Here is a 20,110-nt window from a genome sequence, read left to right on the forward strand (position 1 = left end):
ACTGCAACAAAAACCATCCCAAAGAAAAGGAAATGCAAGAAAGCAAAGTGGCTGCCCAATGAGGCCTTACAAATAGCAGAAAAGAGAAGGGAAACAAAACGTAAGGGAGATAGGGAAAGTTACAGAAAACTGAATGCAGATTTCCAAAGAATAGCAAGGAGAGACAAGAGGGCCTTCTTAAATGAACATTGCAAAGAAATAGAGGAAAATAATAGAAAGGGTAAAACCAGAGATCTGTTTAAGAACATTGGAGATATTAAAGGAACAATTTGCGCAAAGATGGACATGATTAAGGAGAAAAATGGTAGGGACCTCACATAAGCAGAAGACATCAAGAAGAGGTGGCAAGAATACACAGAGGAATTATACCAGAAAGATCTGGATGTCCCGGACAACCCAGATAGTGTGGCTGCTGACCTAGAGCCAGACATCCTGGAGAGCAAAGTCAAGTGGGCCTTAGAAAGTATAGCTAACAACAAGGCCAGTGGAGGTGATGGCATTCGAGTTGAACTATCTAAAATCATAAAAGAAGATGCTGTTAAGGTGCTACACTCAATATGCCAGCAAGTTTGGAAAACTCAGCAGTGGCCAGAGGATTGGAAAAGATCAGTTTACATCCAATCCCAAAGAAGGGCAGTGCCAAAGAATGCTCCAACGGTTGTACATTTGCACTCATTTCACACGCTAGCAAGGTTATGCTCAAAATCCTACAAGGTAGGCTTCAGCAGTATGTGGACCAAGAAATCCCAGAAGTACAAGTGGGATTTCGAAGGGGCAGAGGAACTAGAGACCAAATTGCAAACATGCACTGGATTATGGAGAAAGCCAGAGAGTTCCAGAAAAACATCTACTTCTGTTTCATTGATTATGCAAAACCCTTTGACTGTGTGGACCACAGCAATCTATGGCAAGTTCTTAAAGAAACGGGAGTGCCTGACCACGTTCTTTATCTCCTGAGAAATCTATATGTGGGACAGGAAGCAAGAGTTAGAACTGGATATGGAACAACTGCTTGGTTCGAAATTGGGAAAGGAGTATGAGAAGGTTGTATATTGTCCCCCTGCTTATTTAACTTACATGCAGAATACATCATGTGAAAGGCAGGACTGGAGGAATCCCAACCTGGAATTAAGATTGCTGGAAGAAATATCAACAACCTCAGATATATAGATGATACCACTCTGATGGCAGAAAGTGAGGAGGAATTAAAGAACCTCTTAATGAGAGTGAAAGAGGAGAGCATAAAAAATGGTCTGAAGCTCAACATCAAAAAAAACCTAAGATCGTGGCCACTGGTTCCATCACCTCTTGGCAAATAGAAGGGGAAGATATGGAGGCAGTAACAGTTTATACTTTCTGGGGCTACATGATCACTGCAGATGGGGACAGCAGCCACAAAATTAAAAAACGCCTGCTACTTGGGAGGAAAGTGGTGACAAACCTCGACAGCATCTTAAAAAGCAGAGACATCACCTTGCCGACAAAGGTCTGCATAGTCAAAGGTATGGTTTTCCCAGTAGTGATGTATGGAAGTGAGAGCTGGGCCATAAAGCTGACCACTGAAGAATTGATGTTTTTGAATTGTGCTGCTGGAGGAGACTCTTGGGAGTCTTCTGGACTACAAGGAGAACAAACCTATCCATTCTAAAGGAAATCAACCCTGAGTGTTCACTGGAAGGACAGATCGTGAAGCTGAGGCTCCAATACTTTGGCCATCTCATGAGAAGAGAAGACTCCCTGGAAAAGACCCTGATGTTTGGAAAGTGTGAGGGCAAGAGAAGAAGGGGATGACAGAGGATGAGATGGTTGAACAGTGTCATCAAAGCTACCAATATGAATGTGACGAAACTCTGGGAGGCAGTGGAAGACTGGATAGCCTAACATGCTCTGGTCCACGGGGTCACAAAGAGTCGGACACGACTTAACGACTAAACAACAACAATACTCTTGGATTTAAATATTTGTACCAACAGTTTTCTCACAACTGTATGCCTATCTTCAATATATTTTGAACTTGCAATTTTGATACATGGAACATAGAAGCTATGCATGAATAAAAGTCTTACAGAATTAACAAGTCTTGGAGTTGCCTGGAATTACTGCAACAAAGAAAATACTTAGATTTTCTTTGTTGCAATAATTACCCAAGTGCTACTCCAGTCCTCTGAAGATGCCGGCCACAGAGACTGGTGAAACATTAGGAAGAACAACCTTCAGAGCATGGCCAAAGAGCCCGAAAAACCCACATCAATCAAAATACTTAATCAAGATACCCAGATGAATTCTGAAATGCTTGTCAGTGATTGTCTGATTTCATTCTGGGATAACCCTTTTCTGGGATAATGTGAGCTACGGTGAACCAGAAGCTTCTGTTATTTGCCCAGGAGGTCTATAAATCTCTACAGGACTCCGAGGGGGAGTTAAGCACCCTATCTAGGAGTCTGGCAATGATAGCAATCTCTAGCTGCTCAGGCAAAAGTCTTTTCCAGACTGAGGTGTTTCTAATTGGATATGCAGGAAATGAGAGGGACTATCTCGAGATTTTTCTTTTTCTCTTTCCTCTCCCAGCATTATCCTCACTATATTTTTTATTAATTTTTTCCACACTTGCCTACTTTCCTTCTCCTCCGAACACTTCTCACCACCTTTTCTGTTTCAACATGTTTTCACTCTCCTCTTCAGGTTCCAGTCTTAAGACCTACTATCTCTCTGTGTTCACCTTTTTCACCCCATTATCTCTTATTTGTACTGCAGATTCAGTATTTTCTATCTCCTTCAGTCTACAACATTTAATTATTCTCTTGCTTTAACTTGAGTCCTAATATGCCTCTGCTCCAAGACAAATGTCTTCTTCCACAGTTAAAAACAAACCCCAAACTTTCATTCTATCTCAGCAGCTTAGTTTGATGTTATCTATTCCCAGGGTTTCAACACATTTTTAAACCTACTTTTGTGATCTCTCTCTCCATCAACCATTTATCTTGGTTTTCTAGATCAACCAAAAGGTTTGGAGCATATCTACATTTCTGTGAAGAGAAAATCTCCTTTCATCCACAGATGGGGAGAAAAGTTCCCAGATTCACTCCCGTCTTGGAGTCACACCAGAATGGTGCAAAGCACCACTACCCCTTTCCCAGGCAAGACAGGATGAAGGGAAACCACCTTCCCTTCCATTTAGAAATCCTGGCCTCTTTTCCTTACTATACCCTAAGAAAAGGATTCAGATAAAGCTTTCTGAGAAAAGGACTGGACACAAAAATATGCAGAAGGACAGAGGAGCTCCTAAAACACTTTCCTTGTACTGTAAAATGTTTAATCTCAAACGAGTTTACAAGGTCTGCACTTCTGTATAATCTTTGTATAATACAACTACTAAAATGTTCTCTCCCCACCCAAGTTTTTAAATAAATAAAGGAAAGGAAATTACTACATCATTATCTCATCCCCAACATGGGTACTAACAATTTAGTACTGCATCATTATTTCATTCCCAACACTTTTGATTCAATGGAATGAGAAAGTGATGTTCCCTCTCAGAATCTATGCGGCCTCTGGACACATGCAGAGCTGAGTCAGAGCAAGATTTCTGCCAAACTGGCATCTCCTGTGAATCTTGCAGTTAACTCCTGTTTCCTCATTTGCATACTGCACCAGGAATGTGTACTCTTTAGAACACAAAGTAAAATAAAATTGAGTTCGTATTCTGATGAGCTTTTCTAAAAATAACTATATATGAATATAATGCTTTATGGCAAAAGCACAGCTGCATTCTCATAGACAATGCAACCTACTCTTGACACTGATGATGATGATGATGACAAAACTTCTTTCCAATATTTATTTTGCAGTGAAGAGCTGTGTCTCTTTTGCCAGCATAAGTAGATGTAGGACAAATTGCTAGGTCCATTGTGGAGTGCGGGATCCACTGATCATACTTCATCATTCATGCATGGCTTTTTTTTAAAACTATGTATTTATTAGGCACCACTGTGTGGTATATCATGCCCAGCTACTAATGAGTTGGGATAAACAAAAAAATGGCAGTGAACAATCCACCCTCCTTAGAAAGGGAGACAAAAACACACTAAATCTTTTTCCTTAAGGTCCCTTCTATTACTGTGGCTAATATCAGGTCCTGAAAGGACATTAAATATGCACGAGGGAGTAGAGATGAAATTGTAATCTTAGGTTATCAGAAGTGTAATTCAAAATTATACAGAGTGAAAAATTTTCTGATCTCTGCAATCTGACTGTGTTGATGTTTACCTGAGGCTGCTATCACACCTTTTATGTAAACCAATGATGCAGTAAAGCCCCACTGTTCATGATTACTTCCACCTAAGACAACGTAAGCTTCCTACATTTCATTATGAACCTGTGACACTGCAGAATTTCCACCATTTTTGAAATATCTCTCTGGAATTACCCAAACAGATCAATGGTGGGGAATAAATTAATCTTCCTCCATTGCCAAAAGCCATTTGAAAGTATTAGTCAGTTCCTGTGGGGGAAATTGCAAGAGGATCTAAGACAGGGTTGGACAAATCCTTGCCTTACCTATCATCTTCGTATTCCAAATTGCACTGTCAGTGGCTTCCTCCCTCCAGCAATGTGTCATATGCACACTTCTAAGGTCAAAAATGAGGCACACAGATTTTTCTTGCATACTCCGTGGAAGAAAAAGTCTCTTATCTTGTTCACCTTTGAATGTATGCTTTAATTAAGTCTTTACAAATGTAAGATCTGTCTCCCATACTCTCCTCTTTCTCCTGAACTAAGAAAACTAGGGTGTATGTTTGCCATTCAGTGCTGCTTGAGGCAAAGCCAGCTAGAGAAATGAACACATGTTCTGCCCAGCAAACTATGAAAAACAAAACAAAACCACAAAACACTGTTCTTCTGGAATCAAAAGAGTATTATTGACCCTGAAAAGCAGAATAAGTGTTTAGGGAGACAAATCATATCATTCTCTGAAGGGGCACAGTCTGACACATTAGTATTTTCTTTGTATTCTACATTCTAACTCTATGCCATCCTACAATGCAGAGATAAAGATGTATGGCAAACTGCTTTATGCAACCACCCACACTAATAATCTTATGTAGAGAGAAATACGTATTTTAAAATTAATTTTATTTTTTAAAAAATCATTGATTTTTATCCACCCTGATATTTTACTTACTTGTTGGGGTCATTTATGCATCCTTTGACTGGGCAGATTAGAGACAAAGAATGATCAGGGCCTTCTCAATTTTCAAGGACTGCAACTCCAGTCATTCATCACCACTAAAAACATCAAGTAAGGCAGACGGAAGCTGCAGTCCACCAGTATCTAGTGACCTACATATTCTGGTGCTGAGCAGGAGTAGCCAATTTTTCTGACATCCAAGGACTTTAAACACCCATCCCTCAGCCTTGTAGCCCCTGTCAGAGTAGAGGCATGAGTGTGTTAAGCACCTTAAATTTTCCACGTGGGCAAATGTAAGCCTCCTTTGGTGCTTTAGTTACAGGAACACATGTATTTGATGCCAAAAATTATAACAGGAAATAGAATGGCTTGTTATGGAGATTGTGTTATGCACTCACTGGCTTGGAACTTAAAAAATACCTAAAGAAATGTGATGATTAAACACTAGGAGGTCAAAACAATTTGAAAGTGCATGCATTCATTAATGGTGATCATTTGTTGCAGTGCCACTATCACTTCATAGCCTTGCTGTCTGTTTAATTCTTTGTAAAATTCCTTCACACAAAAAGTTAACTGATGCTAATATAACCTCAGGGCAAATTAAGAACTTGAATATATATATATTTCTGTTTCTCAAGCACATTTTGGTAGCACATAAATGAATCAGGCAAACAAATTTAAAACTGTATTATGCCATACTTATTTGCATAGGCTTTTGAAGCAATACACATGGGGCAATGAACAGAAGGGGAGTGCTATTAAACAAGCATCATTAAACAAAAAAGTGTTGTAGCTAATTTTTGAGGGGGGAAAAACTATAGGAAGCTAGAGGCAACACAACCTGAAGTAAATATGAAGAGGTTGGTCAAGTGGAATTTGCAACAGAATTGTGAAGCAGAGGGAATGAAGAGGAAAATGGAAGTATTTTCCTGAAAGTGCTATAGTCAAGCTAGAAACGTCAGCACCAGACATAATGACCCTACAGTGTTGATCAAATCTCATTTTGGGTGATGCAACAGCATCTTGGTGACAGACTAGTGATCCATGGCTTTGCAACTGTTCTGATCATTATGCCTTCCTTGCTCTTTCTCTTTAATTTCCACACACTGATCTCCCAGTGGCAGAACATGACCCTTGGATGGAGAGAGTATTTGTACTACATATAGTGCTTCAGGAGTACCTGCTTAGTTAGTGAACATTTTCACAGCAGTAACGTTTTTATAGTATTGTCTATGCAGATAAATCTGACAGCACACTTTAATGATAACCATAGGAAGAGTGGCCCTCTTAATATTAAAACTTATGGCAGAAGCACCACAAAACATCTTCTAAAAATATTATTTACAAAAAAGCTTTATTCATAAAATCACTTTACCAAAAAAATTAAAGCTTGAAGGTAACTACTTAGAAGTAACATAATTATCAGTGTCATGGCTCCCACAGGTTCCCTGTGATGAAAGAGATTGCTTAGAATCTGTAGGAGCCTTGGGATGAGAGAGGAAAGTTTTAATTTCCAAAATCTACCCGATCATTATTTCTTGCACAAACAGAATGTCAGCCAACAAATTCATAGGTTTCCTATGATAAATCTATATTTGAAATACTTCTGTCTCTTTAAAATTATCTGTTTTTAAAAAGTTGACAATTCCATGTAATACAGTAGAACCAAAAATACACAGCACCATATAAAAGGCATTCTCAAAGGCAGTTTTCATGGCATTCTGTACTTTAAAGACACCGCCCTAGGCCAGTGATGGCGAACCTTTTTGAGCCCAAGTGCACAAACTGCTACACCAAACCAACTTATTTATTTCAAAGAGTCAACTGCAATTAAACCTGAATACTGTGGTTTTAGTTTAGAAAAAACAACTGCCCCTGCACTGCAAGGATTAAATGCTTGGTTTTTTTCCTCTCTCTCTCTCTCCTGGGGCAGTATTAGCAGAGAAACACTTACTGGTCCTCCAACCCCCCCCCCTCAGGCTAGACCAATAATGGCCATCATTGCACCCCTCCGCTGGACCACTGCACCAGCAGAGGGGAGTGCCGAAATCTGGGATCGGAGGACAGGTATTTCTCAATGGTGACTTATAGCTCACGTGCCCAGAGAGGGCTCTGAGTGCCAGCTGTGGTACATGTGCCAAAGGTTCACCAGTGATGCCCTAGGTCATCTCTTCTCTGACATTTACTACAAGACTATGGTTCCACTATATATTTGTCAATTTGTTCTACATTTTAATTTGGGATTATAAATTTTGTCTCTCAGGCTGCTTGCTTTTTACTGGATACTTTGAACCTGGTTTTCTTACAAGTTGTTTTTAGCCTATATTTATTATTTGGAACATTGATTTTACTGAGTAACCAGCTGATTTGTCAGCTAATAATACCATTACCATCTGCATACTGGACTTTTTTTGACAACCTCTCCACTGACAAATACATCATCATTTGAATCAGGAAGTACTTCTCTAAAGAGGCTTTCAGATTAAAAACTGAAAAAAACATTTTTAGAAAATATACATCTGCACTAACATAAGCAGCTCTTAAAGATACAGTCATGGCCAAAAATATTGGTACCCTTGTAATTCTGTCAGAAAATGCAACCCTCCCCTCAGAAAATTGTTGCAGTTGCAAATGTTTTGGTACCCACATGTTCATTTCATTGGTTTGCATTGGAACACACACACCAAAAAAAAAACCAGAGAAGAAAAGTTAAATCTGATACAATCCCACAAACAAACCCAAAAATGCACTGGCCAAAATTATTGGCACCCTGTATAAATTGGAAGAAATAATGGCTTTTCACACACGTGATGCTCCTTTAATTTGTATTTAGACACACCTCTTGCAAGTAAGAGGTGTGGGCAATATAGTAATCACACTTGCAACCAGTTAAGATGGAGAAAAGTTGACTAAACCTTCGTGTTGTGTGTGGCAGCATGGAGAAAAGAATGAAGTGTAAAGAGTTGTCTGTGGATTTGAGAAAAAATTATGGAAAAACATCAACAATCCCAAGGCTACAAGTCCATCTCCAGAGATCTTAATGTTCCTGTGTCCACTGTGCTCAATACCATCAAGAGGTTTACAACCCATGGCACTGTAGCTAACCTCCCTGGACATGGACAGAAGAGCAACATTACTGAAAAATTACAACCAAGGGTTATTTGAATGGTGGATACAGAACCCAGATTAACTTCCCAACAAATTCAAGCTGATCTGCAGACACAGGGTACAACAGTGTCAGCTCGCACTATCCATCACCATCTGAATGAAAATGGATGCTATGGTAGGAGATCCAGGAGGACACCACTGCTGACACAAAGGCATAAAAAAGCAAGACTGGGGTATGCCAAAACTTAAGTGATAAAACCAGAATCCTTCTGGGAGAATGTACTGCGGACAGATGAGACAAAAGTAGAGCTTTTTGGTCAAGGACATCATGGCACTGTTTACAGAAAAAGAAATGAGGCATTCAAAGAAAAAAGAACACAGTCCCTATAGTCAAACCTGGTGGAAGTTCCAATATGTTTTGGGGTTGCTTTGCTACTTCTGGCACTGGATGCCTTGACTGTGTGAATGGTATCATGAAATCTGATGATTACCAAAGAATTTTCGGATGCAATGTCGTGGCCAGTGTCAGAAAGCTGCGTCTCCACCAGAGGGCAATGACCCGAAACACACTTCAAAAAGCACTCAGAAATGGTTACAAACAAAGCGCTGGAGAGTTCTGAAATGGCCAGCAATGAATCCAGATCTGAATCCCATAGAACACCTGTGGAGAGATCTCAAAACAGCAGTACGGAGGAGGCATCCTTCAAATCTGAAGGCCCTGGAGCAGTCTGCAAAAGAAGAGTCATCCAAAATTCCAGTAGAGAGGTGTAAGAAACTCATTCATAGTTACAGGAAGCGATTGTTTTCAGTTTTTTTCCCAAAGGGGGTGCAACCAAATATTAAGTTAAGGGTGCCAATAATTTTGGCCAGTGCATTTTTGGGTTTCTGTGTGAGATTGTATCAGATTTGACTTTTCTTCTCTGTTTTTTTTTTGTGTGTGTTGTTCCAATGCAAACCAAAGAAATGGACATGTGAGTACTGAAACATTTGCAACTGCAACAATTTTCTGAGAGAAGGGTTGCATTTTCTGACAGAATTGCAAGGGTTCCAATATTTTTGGCCATCACTGTATGAGAAAACAGCACTGCTTTTGTCTGGCACTTGAAAATAGTCATGATGGCCCCATGCAGTGTACCTGCATAGAGCAGGTGAGGAGCCACCACTGAAGACGGACTCTGACTCACTCTATGTCTCCCTTTCTCTCTCTCTCTCCATTAACAAAAACTGTTTTTATGAAAATGTGCAAGTCAAACAGTTTAACAGAAATGATAAAAGCACATTTAAAATCATCATCATACAGTTGCATTCCAGCTAACATCACTTTTTAGAATTTGGTTTACAATTAAACACCAGTAAGGACGTGGTGGCGCTGTGGGCTAAACCGCAGAAGCCTGTGCTGCAGGGTCAGAAGACCAAGCAGTCGTAAGATCGAATCCACGCAACGGAGTGAGCGCCCGTTGCTTGTCCCAGCTCCCGCCAACCTAGCGGTTCGAAAGCATGCAAATGCGAGTAGATAAATAGGTACCATCTCGGTGGGAAGGTAAACAGCGTTCCGTGTCTAAATCACACTGGCCATGTGACTACGGAAAGATTGTCTTCGGACAAACGCTGGCTCTATGGCTTGAAGAGCGGGATGAGCGCCGCCCCCTAGAGTCGGACACGACTGGACAAAAATTGTCAAGGGGAACCTTTACCTTTACCTTTAAACACCAATACATTGGCTGCAATCCTGTTGCTTAAGGTAGTAAGTTGCAAGAAGGGTAAACCCAATGAATCAGTAGGGATTTGGGAAGTCAGCTGCTCTGTACGTTCTACTGACTCAAGTGGGCCTGCTTCTAGCTTTAAAAGAGTAGCAGATAAAAATAAAATATAGGTAAAAACATTTGATTACTGACACTGACTTTCCATCTCTTGGGTGGGGGACACAGTTTTGTCCAACTTCCCAGCCTTGCATTTGCCAATGATAGTGCATACTGCAATAACCTATGGCTCTAGCCCAGGCTTGGGCTCATCAAGGCATACAGAAGAAACAAAAGTCACAGTTCTTTGTAAGGAGACCGGCTGTATTGCTTGCAGACACATTTTTTCCTCCTGAGGACTGAGTGCAGGGTAAGCTGTTTTTATGTGGGCTTTATTGGTAATATAAGCTATGTACATGTCTGAGATGCTGGTAACCAACTGCAAAGAGTACCAACTAGCTGATGGTGACACACACACCCCAATATATGGGGCACTTTTGAAACCTATTAGATACAAGTAGACTATTTTAAAGAAAGTATCAAATAGCAAGAAGGTAAGCAACTCACTTTACAGTGGTCATACTGTTGCTGTAAAGTCGGTACATCTCCACCGACAGGCATCTGCTTCTTTAAATCTTCATCTTTCAGATTCAGCCATTTGATAAGCTCTTCCAATGACATCAGCAATTTACTCCACTTTTCTGCACTTGCTTCCAAATGAGCCCTACAATAATACACATAAAACTTTTTAGGAGTCTTGTACTGCTTTCCAATATGCTAGATTATAGCTGCTAAAGATTGCATTAGTGTGAACAATGGATACATTCTTTAACGCAAAGAAGCATTCAAATGATGCATTACACACAATCACTTGAAAATTATTTATAAAAGGAATGAATAGTCTGCAGTATTACAGAAATCCAAATGATAATTGAATCCATTGGAACAGATATCCCTGCTCTTCATTTCAATTTATGTTTTCATAACTGAAAATTATAGCCAAGATCTAGTGGCAAAACACCATACCCCAGTGTTTCCCAAACTGTGGACTGTGCACTGTGGGGCACTGGGAAACCCACCCAGGGAGACCATGGAATCCTTTTCCCTCTCCCCACTCAAAATACAGCAGTTGCTTGCATTTTCTCTGGTGTCCGTGTATAGTGGAGAGAGGGAACACTGGCCCAGTTTTGCCAAAGGACTGGGGTTTCTTCCCTCTTGTTCCAAAGGCAGCCTTCCCTGCCCCCTCACCCACAAAAATGTGGCTTCTCCATTTTACATAGAAGCTGCTTTCCTTGGACAAGTCAGGCTACAAGTGAGTTTCCATTAAGCCACCTATATATAGCATATCCTCTGGTTCTAGCTAGTGGCCAGATCTGGTAATACACATTGTGGAAATGTATTCATGTGTTTTTAAATTTTAATTTAATTTAATTTTTTAATTTTTTTTCAAACAGTGGGTAAGTGAAACCATGTGGATTGGTCCCGTTGATAAGGCAGTGCTACTATACTGGGGAGCTGCAGACAGTGGCCAGTAAGTAAAAGGAGTCACAAGACAAAAAAGCCTGGAAACCACTGTCATGCCTAATGTCAGTGGATATACAACTCTCTTCCCCTCCCACTTCTGTAGCACCAAAATTCTGCTTCAGAGAGTTTCACAGCCCCCTGGGCAAGTTTTTAAGGTACACAAAGGAACTGAAGAAATGAGGAATTTCTTATTCAGGCAAAAGCAGCAGGATCCAGCAGATATATTCCACTGGATTCTCATATGATATACTGTGAGTACCTAGTATCTATGATATTTCTGCTCACACAGCCAGTGCTACTATAATCTCGTCATTAAACACATCATTTTTAAATAACTAAGCATAAGAAAAAGTGGTATCATTCCTTAAAGTCAAAGGCAAAGATTTCCAGAAAAGGTATTACTCACAGGAAACTCATGCCTAGAACCGCAGAGGCACTAAAAGGTTAAATGCTGACCAGTTTAACTTTGCTGGGACAAATTTATTTCATTTTGCTGAATCAATGAATTGTTGCAGCACTGTGGTGTAATTCAGTTACTATGACATGTCATTAGTGTGACTACTCTTGATAATGTCAAAACCTTTTATTTTGTTCAGTCCTGTGTCTACATCCAAATATAGCAAGTAGAGAGTGTCCTAACAGTTACAGAGAAATGGTTTTAACCTTCTTTCAGCACTTATTAGAGTACTAAATATATTCTAGATTCTTAATAGCTTCTCCCAGTTTACTAAAATGATGGGAACAGTATCCAAAACCTCCAACACAATTCTGTCCACCCAGTGATCTTGATTAATCCTGAGACCATACCATTACCTTACTATGATAAATAGTTTTGCTGCCTGCATGTCAGCTGGGCAGCAGGACAAGATAATGTAATTTTCTGCTAGTTCTGTATGCAATTCTAGTAACATAATATCAACATTTCTTTAAAAAGGTAAAATCTCTTCAAAACACTGCAATTTTTTTCATAGACAGCAATTATTCATTGATCTACTTTATTCTTCCTCTTCTCCTTGCCAGTGCTCTTCTTCCTACTACGTATTCCTAAGAGTGGTTGTTGTGGGTTTTCCGGGCTGTTTGGCCGTGTTCTTAAGGCTTTTCTTCCCAATGTTTCATCAGTCTCTGTGGCCAGCATCTTCAGAGGACAGGAGTCAGAACTCTGTCAGTGCTCTGTTCTGACTCCTGTCCCCTGAAGATGCCGGCCACAGAGACTGGTGAAACGTTAGGAAGAACAACCTTCAGAACACGGCCAAAGAGCCCGAAAAACCCACAACAACCATTAGATCCCGGCCTTGAAAGCCTTTGCGAATACTTTCAAGAATACATTCCTAAAAGTCTTCTTCTCACTCTACTTAGGCTTCTGGATGCAATAGTTATTATTTCATTATAAGCAACACAGAAAAAGATTTAGGAATTATGGTTAGCTGACCAGCATGTCTTCAATGTGAACTACTACTCCCATCATACCTCACCATTGGCCAGATTGGCTAATATGGACAGGAACTAGAAGCCAAAAGGTTCCCCACTCTACCATAGGGGAAGTGGGGAAATGTAGAGGTGCACAAAGCCTAAGCTGTTAAATAGGAAGACACTGGTGCCCTTGCTTCTCTATGGACATATATAGCTTTCTCTCTTTAAACTTCTACAAGACAGAGAAGACCCTACAGAGGTCCTGTTAGAAAATTACAGTAAAGAAACGGTTTTCTGGTGTGAAAGCAGAAGGGCCCATTTCTGGACTTTATAACTCTTCACTTCTACCAAGGTTAGGCAGTAGCTGGTTTGGGCACAGGCTCTCAGCACCTACTGGCATACTATGGCCATGATAGCTCATCCTATATACTGTATTTCTCATATAAATCTCTGGAATTCCTTTTTAAAAGGCAGTGTGCTGTATTAGTTAGAGCAGGGAGGAGCCTAGAAAGCTGCACCCCTCCTGTCCCCGCTATTTTGCCCCATTTCTTAAAAAACACACACACACACACACACAATAAAATGGCCAATTGTGTCCCAAACATTTCTAGCACCTGTGATTGGCTATTCTCAACCATCTGCATTTGTTTTAACATACAGGGAGGCCTTTTTTCAGAACTTTCCTTTCCTTTCATGTACTTCTCAATTTATTTCTTTATAAAATTTTCTTCCAGCCTTAAATAGATTCGGAAAAGCCCCAAATCATCTAGAATTACCAATTGTATACAGTGGGGGCTTGACTTGAGAACTTAATCCGTATTGGAAGGCGGTTCTCAAGTCAAAACGTTCTAAGGTCAAATCTGCATTTCCCATAGGAATGCATTGAAAACCATTTGATCCGTATCTGCTCTTTTCCGTCCATAGAAACTAATGGGAAGCTGCTATTCCGCCTTCGACCACGAGAGGGGGATATTTTGTTTCTTTTTTTCTTAGGTCAAGAAAGGTTCAGGGAAGGCAGGGAAAATACAGTCCAGGCAGTCCAGTACCAGGCAGTCCGAAGACTGTCTCCCAATCCACTCTCTAAACGCTGGGAGGAGTGAGGAAGCAGACTGGCACCCTTTTCATTGGCCAAAAGTTAACTGAAAGTTCAAATTTTGCACTTTCCCTGCCTCCCACGTGGGTTTTTTTTCAGTTTGTAACTCAAATCTAAGTATGTAAGTCAAGTCAATATTTTCCTATGAGAGTGGTTCTTAAGTCAAAATGTTCTTAACTCGGGCCGTTCGTAAGTCAAGACCCCACTGTATATTGGAAGCTGGAAGGGGGGCAGAACCATCATTTTATGCCTTTTTTTAAATTAGGAAGCTGCACTGGAAGCCCTAGGAAAGGCCACATGATGTTCATGGGCTGTACTTTGTCCACACCAGATGCCAATAATTAACCAGAACTGTATGGATTCTAGCTTCTATTCAATCATGAAGATCACGGTGAAATTCACATGAAAACTAAACTGCCAAGTGAAAAAAAAATGGCCAACAGCCTATTACGTATACCCACAAGCATAATTCCATTGGCATGAATCCCACTAGCATAAATCTCAGCTGTGAATTGCTGCTGGTTAATAAGCCAGTATCTGTATCTGGTGCTGTGTATCACCTGTAGAACTTGGTATGAAACAGTAATTGCAAATGCCATCTTCTTAACTAACACTAATTCATCACTAAAATATGCAATGGATTTACTCTGGTGTAATTTGGATGGATTTTACCCAGTATGGTCTCATGCACAAATATGTTGCTGTTTCACAAGACATTTCTTTCAGGCTTTACTTTTGATAGCTGCTGGAATTCTGAAAAAAATGTGGGCACTTTGAGTCAGTACATGCAACACAGGAATTAGGATGTATTTCAGGACAGAATTAGATAGGAAATTGTTTACCTCCAAGAGAACATGTGCTTCTAAACAAACAGCAACATATGTTTCTGGGTAAGGAGAATTTTTTTTACTCGTTCATCTTAAATTCCTATTTAGGTGTCAAGCAAACATTTGCTCAACATGAAGGGGCACACATGTTGAAGCGTTACTCGAATTGTGTCCCAAAAACTCCTTCTCTTTTATTTTCTACTTCAAGTCAAACAGCATTGGAATTCAAGCCAAATGTGGCCATGCTGATTGTGAAGATGCAAGTACCAGAAGGCTTTTTTGTCCACAAATAACTGAAATATTGTTGCTACAAGATATAGTTTATAAAGCGTACAACTTTCCAAGGAAACAGATGGATAAACTTTAATTGTTGATGCTGGTGACTGAAAATATTAAACAAAAACATTCACAACTTTGGAATAATAAATCAACATGATTAAAAGATCAGTAAAAACAAAAACAGTGCAATCAAATCTAGAAATAAAACTCATCAGTCTCAAAATATCCATCTGGTAGGCAGAATTACAACATCAGTGCAATATTTCTTAATTTGCCTCACAGCATTTGTGTGTAAGAGTGATGTTCCCACACTTTGCCTGAAGAGTCCATCAAGATGTCAACATTTCAGTTCTTCCAATATGAAACTTTATAATTATGTATAATGATAATATAGCTTAATAATTATTACATCATCTTTTCATTCTCCTGTAAACTCCATAAACAAACTTGGGATGAAAAACAGTACCTTATCCCAGGCTTCCTAGTGCCTATTTGAATATATATTATTATTACAATATGCACTGTAATATTTCTATTACAATATGCATTGTAATTTAGTGCCTACCTTCTTCTACTATTGGTACAATTAAACAGTACTAATAAATCAAGTATGTTTTGTATGAGAATATATGGTAAGAAAATATTTCTTAAGAAAAATATCAAAAGCTGTCAAAAAGAGCCAGTAATTATGATAGTTGACCAAGATAAAAAGTTTTAAAAATTCACAAATGTTCACTTTGTAATAGGTCAATTGAAAGAGATTCATGACATGAACAGTGTCCTTCTTTTCTCTACTCTGCAACTACCTGTGGCTCCCTCAAAGGCTGTGGGAGGAGCACACAGAAGACTCCTTTGCTTAGCTGCCTAGAGTGGTCGAAATGACTAGATAGGCGGGGTATGAATACAATAAATAAATAAATAAATAAATAAATAAATAAATAAATAAATAAATAAATAAATAAATAAATAAATAAATAAATAAATAGTTTTTAAAGTAAAGTTATTATAGAATATAAGCCTGATTTAGCACTACTTGTCCCCACCGGACTTAATTCATAGATCTGTTCAATGTATTCGTTGTTGTTTAGTCGTTAAGACATGTCCGCCTCTTCGTGACCCCGTGGACCAGAGCACACCAGGCCCTCCTGTCTTCAACTGCCTCCTGGAGTTTGGTGAAAATCATGTTGGTAGTTTCGGTGACACTGTCCAATCATCTCGTCCTCTGTCGTCCCCTTCTCCTCTTGCCTTCACACTTTCCCAACATCAGGGTCTTTTCCAGGGAGTCTTCTCTTCCCATGAGATGGCCAAAGTATTGAAGCCTCAGCTTCACGATCTGTCCTTCCAATGAGCACTCAAGGTTGATTTCCTTCAAGATGGATAGGTTTGTTCTCTTTGCAGTCCAGAGGACTTGCAAGAGTCTCCTCCAGCACCACAATTCAAAAGCATCAATTCTTTGGTGGTCAGCTTTCTTTATGGTCCAGCTCTCACTTCCATACATCACTACTGGAAAAACCATAGCTTTCACGATGCAGACCTTTGTTGGCAGGGTGATGTCTCTGCTTTTTAAGATGCTGTCTAAGTTTGTAATCACTTTCCTCCCAAGAAGCAGGCGTCTTTTAATTTCGTGGCTGCTGTCACCATCTGCAGTGATCATGGAGCCCAAGAAAGTAAAATCTCTCACTGCCTCCATATCTTCCCCTTCTATTTGCCAGGAGATGATGGGACCAGTGGGCATGATCTTCGTTTTTTGTTATGTTGAGTTTCAGACCATGTTTGCGCTCTCTTCTTTCAACCTCATTAAGAGGTTCTTTAATTCCTCCTCACTTTCTGCCATCAGAGTGGTATCATCTTCATATCTGAGGTTGTTGATATTATCTGAAAGCAAAATGATCTGTACCCAATGATAAACAGAACATCAAACTGCATTTATCTATAGAGAGTCTTCTTGATCTGGCTTGCCCATAATTATGTCAGTCTCATTTCAGGGTTGCCAGACTGACCTAGAGAAAATAAAGTCTTTTTAAAAAGAAGAAGCCCTGAGCCTAAAAGCAAAAGGACCGATTACTCTCTTTGGGTGTTCAGTACAAAAAACATCAGCTAGTGCTCTTCCTTAGTTGTCAACGCATCATGCCTAGGGCAGTCCCCGCAGCCACTGAGCGTTCAGATTGGCATCTAGGAAGCAAGGCTACCCAGCACATTTACACTTCTTGTACCCTTGGTTACCAAGCTTCTGAAGAGGCCATTCTTTATTTCCAGACATCAGCTCCACAGGACAAAATAATCCCAAAGGAACTCTTTGTTGGTAGACCTTTGGTCTATATGGGCGGGGCAGAAATCCAAATAAATAAATAAATAAATAAATAAATAAATAAATAAATAAATAAATAAATAAATAAATAAATAGTCTCACCTGATGATGACAGAAGAAAGAGAGCCACATTTGCTTTTAGATTTACAGGGTTTGCTCTACAAAGCATCAAGCTACAATTTTCTGTGCTATCAACTACAGTGGTGCCTCGCATAGCGAGTTAATCCGTTCCGGATTAACCTTCACTATAGTGAAACATCGCTAAACGGAAATAAAAAAGCCATAGAAACGCATTGAACTTTGTTCAATGTATTCCTATGGCTTTAAAACTCACCGTTAAGCGATCTTCCTCCATAGCGCCGCCATTTTCGCGCCCTCGGTAAGCGAGGGCAGGGTGCGAAAATGCGGCACGGACCTTCCGGCGGCCATTTTGGAACCGCTGATCAGCTGTTCTCCCCCGCTTCGTTATGCGATATTCACTAAGCGAATCGCTTAGCGAATATCGCAAAGCGAAAAAACGCCATAGGGGCCATCGCTGAGCGAATGCTCCAGCGATGGCCCAGAGCCCCTCATTAAGCGATTTCATTGCTCAACGGGGCGCTCGTTAAGCGAGGCACCACTGTATATTCAGCCATTGAAATGATCTACATAGCTGCACTTTTAAAAAGAAAGAAAGGAAGATCTACAAACAGGTGAGGAAAAAAATTAAAGCTAGTTTAATGTTTAGTATATTCCTTGCTAGTAGAGTGAAATAAGTACAAGTCATAATAAATGAGTCATTTATCATCCTGAGTTGCCTCCAAGCAAAGGCTGTTCATGTACTGGGCGTCCATGCTCCTCTCTTCCACACAGTGTCTCAGTGGGTCCCAGAGGACTGATAGACATTCCTGAATATTGGGGGCTGTGATGCATGGATCTGTGTTGATGTGGGAATTTAAAAGTCAGAGTATCTGAACAGCTCTTGGAGTTGCTCCTACTTAGCTATAGTAACACCATTGAATATCCTAGGAAAATATGGTTTGTTTGTTTTTTAAAGAAACTTCCAATAGACTATCAAAAGGAATTTGTGTTTTGTTTACCTCTTTTCAAAAAGACAAGCAAAAGCTTGTATTTTATTACTTGTCTAGTGATACATCTGTTCTTCACTGCTGTTGCTTTTCTAATTACAAGCCAAACACCACAGTTATATAATTTAATGGTATGCCCCCTTTAGTCATATACATCTTAATGCATATGAAAGCCATTTTAAATGCTGTTTTATTAAGAGGTATCCAAAAACAAAAAATTATTCTTGCAGCCAGAGTCTTCCATTTTCCCCTGGGTTCCTCCAAATGAACCCTATGCTGTAGCTGTGCTTGAACACGGAGAGAGAAGAGAGTCTGGCTTACGTTTCAAGAGGTGCAACCTGTTCCCTGAGTATAACAACTAATTCTAGTTGCCAGCTGAATATCTCTGACTGGGAAAGCATCCATGATCCCTGGAAAAAAAACCCTTTTTTTTTAGCCTTCTTCTGGGATCTAGCCAGCAGCACTTATCTTTAGATAGCTGTACTTCTTAAATGTATAAAACTTTTATTAGATGGCATAAAAGTAGCAAGCTGCCAAGGATGAACTTAACCCCTGCACTGTTGAGGGTTTAAGTGGCATGTGAAGCTTTTTGCTACCTTGTGCAGTGGGTGAAATTACCACTCAGCATTCCTTTGAATCAGCAATTCCTATTGCTCCCAAATCAATTCAAGCCAACTGTGCAACAAATGTTAAAAAAATCTTTAGTCTCCTCTTTAGATAATATTTGAAAAATAATGTTATTTAGCACAAAGCCACACTCAGCCTCTGTTCAAAATGAAGCCAAGGTTATCTGCATGTCCACGTTCTTAAAAATTAGAGATGGGCATGAATTAAAAAATCAATTGCAAAATTTGTCAAAAATCACTAATTCGTGGATTCATAAGCACCTAGAGACACTAGTGGGGACATGGTGGCGCTGCGGGTTAAATCTCAGAAGCCTCTGTGCTGCAAGGTCAGAAGACCAGCAGTTGTAAGATTGAATCCACACAACGGAGTGAGCTCCTGTTGCTTGTCCCAGCTCCTGCCAACCTAGCTGTTCGAAAGCATGCAAATGCAAGTAGATAAATGATACAAAGCCTCAAAACAATAATTACAATATTAAAAAAGAATAATACAAATTATTGAAAATTCATAGAGAAAAGGAGTACCAAAAGCATATTAAAAACAAAAATACAACAGTCCTGCTGCTACTACGATTCCCACTGAATTAAATTAGGTTTATTCTTAAATAAGTGGCACTCTTTTTGAATGTAACCCATACTATCCTTCAGCATCGCCAGTGCTAGCTGTGGATTATGGGACAGGTGGACCAAAATTTCTGGATGGCACCACATTGGGAAAACATAAATATGAGATATTTTTAAAGTTATGCCATGGGCAGAATCTGTAACTAGATACATTAACTCCCCAAAGTAGCAAAGGGTGTACGGCCGGAGTTCCTCTTGTGAACAACACAGCTTATTGCAGGTACTGTTTTTCTTTGGTGGGGGAGAAAGGGGTATTCTGGTCAGGACTGCGGGGCTAAGGGATTAAACCTTTGTTTTGCAATGACATGCTGTTTCCTCAT

The 20,110-nt window shown here is 39.8% G+C and overlaps 1 protein-coding gene across 9 annotated transcripts in view; it reads right to left on the reverse strand.

The window, feature by feature from the left end:
- UTRN (utrophin) overlaps positions 1–20,110 on the reverse strand; it is a 431,410-nt gene that overhangs the window by 131,442 nt on the left and 279,858 nt on the right. For all 9 annotated transcript variants that reach the window (XM_078383278.1, XM_072995753.2, XM_078383279.1 and 6 more), the window contains one exon: positions 10,603–10,759. In XM_078383278.1, coding sequence (XP_078239404.1) covers positions 10,603–10,759 — 157 coding nt within the window. The remainder of the gene's footprint in view (positions 1–10,602; positions 10,760–20,110) is intronic.

The sequence above is a fragment of the Pogona vitticeps genome, chromosome 1, assembly GCF_051106095.1.
Source record: "Pogona vitticeps strain Pit_001003342236 chromosome 1, PviZW2.1, whole genome shotgun sequence".
NCBI lineage: Eukaryota > Metazoa > Chordata > Lepidosauria > Squamata > Agamidae > Pogona > Pogona vitticeps.